The sequence below is a fragment of the Solanum tuberosum genome, unplaced genomic scaffold (assembly GCF_000226075.1).
Source record: "Solanum tuberosum cultivar DM 1-3 516 R44 unplaced genomic scaffold, SolTub_3.0 scf00429, whole genome shotgun sequence".
NCBI classification, from domain to species: Eukaryota; Viridiplantae; Streptophyta; class Magnoliopsida; order Solanales; family Solanaceae; genus Solanum; species Solanum tuberosum.
Genome location: NW_006239358.1, coordinates 156,662 through 160,269, shown reverse-complemented (window position 1 = coordinate 160,269; position 3,608 = coordinate 156,662). Strand labels below are relative to the sequence as shown.

The window sequence follows — 3,608 nt, the reverse complement described above, 5'->3', positions numbered from 1 at the left end:
CAACCAATGCTGATTTCAACTCCATAAAAGCTTGAAAAGCACTGTCGGACCATATGAAATTGTCCTTTTTCAGCAACTCAGTGAGAGGTCTACTAATGATTCCATATCCCTGAATAAACTTTCTGTAATAACCTGCCAGACCTAAAAGATCCCCTTAATTGTTTGAGGGTACTAGGAACAGGCCAACTCTGAACAACCTGGATCTTCCTTTGATCAGTGGAAACCCCTTCATAGGAAATAAAATGCCCCAAGTATTCGACCTTTGAAACCCCAAACACACACTTTGATTGCTTCGCCAACAACTGATGGTGGATCATAAGGTCAAAAACTGACTTAAAATGGTTAACATGATCCTGTAATGACCTGCTATAAATCAGAATGTCATCAAAAAACACTAATACAAATTTCCTTAAATGCTGCTGGAAAATGTGATTCATTAAACATTGGAATGTAGAAGGTGCATTAGTTAAGCCAAAAGGCATAACGAGGAACTCATAATGACCAAGATGAGTTTTGAAAGCAGTTTTAGGGACATCATCAACTACCATCCTAATCTGGTGATAACCAGATCTCAGATCCACCTTGGAAAATACTCTTGCTCCTGTCAGCTCATCCAAAAGATCATCAATAATAGGTATAGGAAACTTGTCCTTTACCGTGCACTTATTAAGCTCTCTATAGTCGACACACAATCTCCATGTGCCATCCTTCTTTCCCACAACCACCACTGGAGAAGAGAAGGGGCTGTTACTATATTGAATAACACCTTGTTGGAGCATATCATTGACCAACTTCTCTATAATATCCTTCTTCATAGCTGAGTATCTGTAAGGTCTGATATTGACAGGTTTGGCTCCATTTTGTAGAGGGATCTTATGATCAAATGGACCCCTTGGAGGAGGTAAGATTGTAGGTTCAGAAAATATCTTATGATATTGATCAAGTAAAACACCAATTTCAGATGCTATGGTTTCCTCCTTCAATATCTGTAAAGCAAAGTTCTGTCCCACAACGATTTCCCCATTCATAACTGGCAACATTTGTAACATGAATAATTCAACCTCATCTCCTGATAACTTGTTCACAGCTTTGGAACTAGCCAGCCTACAATCTTCATGCACCCCCTTAAGTACATGTTTCTTTCCTTGGTGATTGAAGGACATAGTAAGTTCTGTAAAGTCCATGGTCACTGGACCCAATGTCTTCATCCACAATGCTCCCAGAACAATATCATATCGACCAATAGGGAACACTATTAAATCCGACTGATAAGTAATGCCCTGCAGCATCCACCCAAAGTCCTTAACTACTCCAGTTGTGGTCTCCTTAGCATTGTTGCCAAGACTCACATAGCTCGTGGGAGTAGGAACAACAGTGCATCCCAACCTTTTCACACAATCTTTATCAATAAAATTGTGTGTACTACCTCCATCAAGTAATATCTGAACTGGTCTCTTACCACTATATCCCTTCACATGAATAGTTTGAGCACCCTGAATTCCAGCAAGGGCACACAATGAAATCAAAGGATTAACACCATCGACTATGGTTTCACCTTCCCCATACGTGTTATTAGTAATTGGAGATTCCAGTTCAGGTTCTAGATCTTCTAACTCTATACTGTTCATCTCTAAAACAAATAATTGTTTAGGAAGATTACATTTATAACCAATGTTGTACTTCTCATCGCAAAAATAACACAACCCCTGAGCCCTTTTTGCCTGCATTTCAGCAGGGGATATAGTTCTCCTAGGTCTGCCTCCAATAGAAGATGGCAAAGTCAATCGAGTCCCCTGATTATAATTGATAGGTTGTGACCTTGTAACAAGGGTCTCCTGATGTTGCCTCTTAACAACTCCTCCTTGTAGTCCCGATGCTCTATTTTGAGATCTAGCATTAGCTAGCTGAGTAGCTTCAGTTAATCTAGCCAACCTAAACACCTTAGACAAGGTTTGTGGTTCATGCATCAGTATAGTCCCGACCAACTCATCCTTTAATCCACCTAAGAAACAGGAAATGGCTTGGGCAGTAGTGAGATTACACTGTGTTAAAAGCCTACTAAATGCAAATTGGAATTCCCTTACTGTTCCAGTTTGTCTTAGTTGCTTAAGTTCAAGCATAGGATCAGCAAAATCATCCCCAAAAGTTTCAGTTATTGCCCTCAAGTACTCATCCCACCCAATTACATTAGGTGGATCTCTACACCGCAAGTAAGCTTGATGCCAAGCTAAAGCCTCATCTTCCAAGTTCATGGCTACCAGCCTTAACCTATGATTTACTGGAGTTTCATCTACAGCAAAATACTGATCTATCCGATACAACCATGTTTTCAGATTTTCTCCATTGAAACGAGGAAAAAGTAAATTGTGATTACGATGGTTACCAGCATGAAATGGATTGGGGCCCAAAATTCCATGACCAACAGTTGGTAGTGGTTCACTTGAACTCGAAGCCGCACCTCTCTCCTTGGCTTGCTGGTGCAGTCGCATCCCATCAACAGAGTCCTTCAGTGATTGGACTAATCGCATCAGCTCTACTTGTCTACGATCCATGTCCAACCTCAATTCCTGATGTCGCTCATCCATAACAGAACGTAGATCCAACTGTTGAGCTGCCAAATCCTCAAATTGCTCCTGGACATTGTATTCAGCTGCTTCAGGAATTGTTTCAGTATTTTTTCGTGGTCCCATAGCTTAAGATTAACCTTACTCTGATACCAATTGATACCAAAATGAAGGTATCAAGGGTGTGAAATGCAGATAAGAAGAAGAAAGAAGAAGAATGAAGAGAAGGATGAAGAACAGGGGAGAAATTGAGAGAGAATGAGAGGGGAAATGAAAGTTATATTGAGCTATCACATTCAAAAATATGCCTTACAAGTACTATCCACTCCTATTAATACTACTTAATCAGAATTAAAGGAAATTACAAGGAGAATTATAATGAATACTAGAAATGAGCATAGGAACTGATTCTAACTACTTTTCCCGCCAAAATAGTAGTCATGCTAATGGTGTGTGACCTTCCAGCTCAGCACTGACGTGGTATCTGCCATGTGACTGAAGTATTACGTGGCTGTTGCACCCAAATTGGTATCATTGACTGCAAGCACAAGAGTAAATAGTTCAAATTGTATCAAAGGCCCTTCCCTCCTATACCTTTCCCTCCCCATCATTAATGGGCATATCCTACAAACTTTAATCTGGAGTTCAGTTTATGTAACACAGGAAAATTTTATTCCAAATGCTCTCTGCAGTGAAACTAATGAAGGAAAAGGTTTCACTTATTAGACTCTTGACGCTTTCACGCAGTCCTTTTCTTCAGCTTGGAGATCAAGACCGTTCACCACTCCTCTTAACAGAAGAGAATACCCAAACGTCCAACGATAGCCAGGGGAGCAGTGGGATTCAACAACAAGAAATTCACACAATGACTTTGCCGTACTACTATGGCAGGTCCTACTTGACTTTATACTGAATATAAGAACATTTGAAGCTACCAATTCCTGTCAAATCACACAACACCAACCATTTAGACTTAGGCATACGAGTTTGCTACATAACACCGATGAAAGAAGAGACAAAGCATCATATCAGCATGTCCCTCTT

The 3,608-nt window shown here is 40.2% G+C and overlaps 1 protein-coding gene across 1 annotated transcript in view; it reads right to left on the bottom strand.

Moving 5' to 3' along the window:
* LOC107058094 (uncharacterized) overlaps window positions 1-2,690 on the bottom strand; it is a 3,603-nt gene extending 913 nt beyond the window's left edge. The window contains exon 1 of the mRNA XM_015303416.1: window positions 133-2,690. Coding sequence (XP_015158902.1) covers window positions 133-2,690 — 2,558 coding nt within the window. The remainder of the gene's footprint in view (window positions 1-132) is intronic.
* Between the last annotated feature and the right edge of the window lie 918 nt (window positions 2,691-3,608).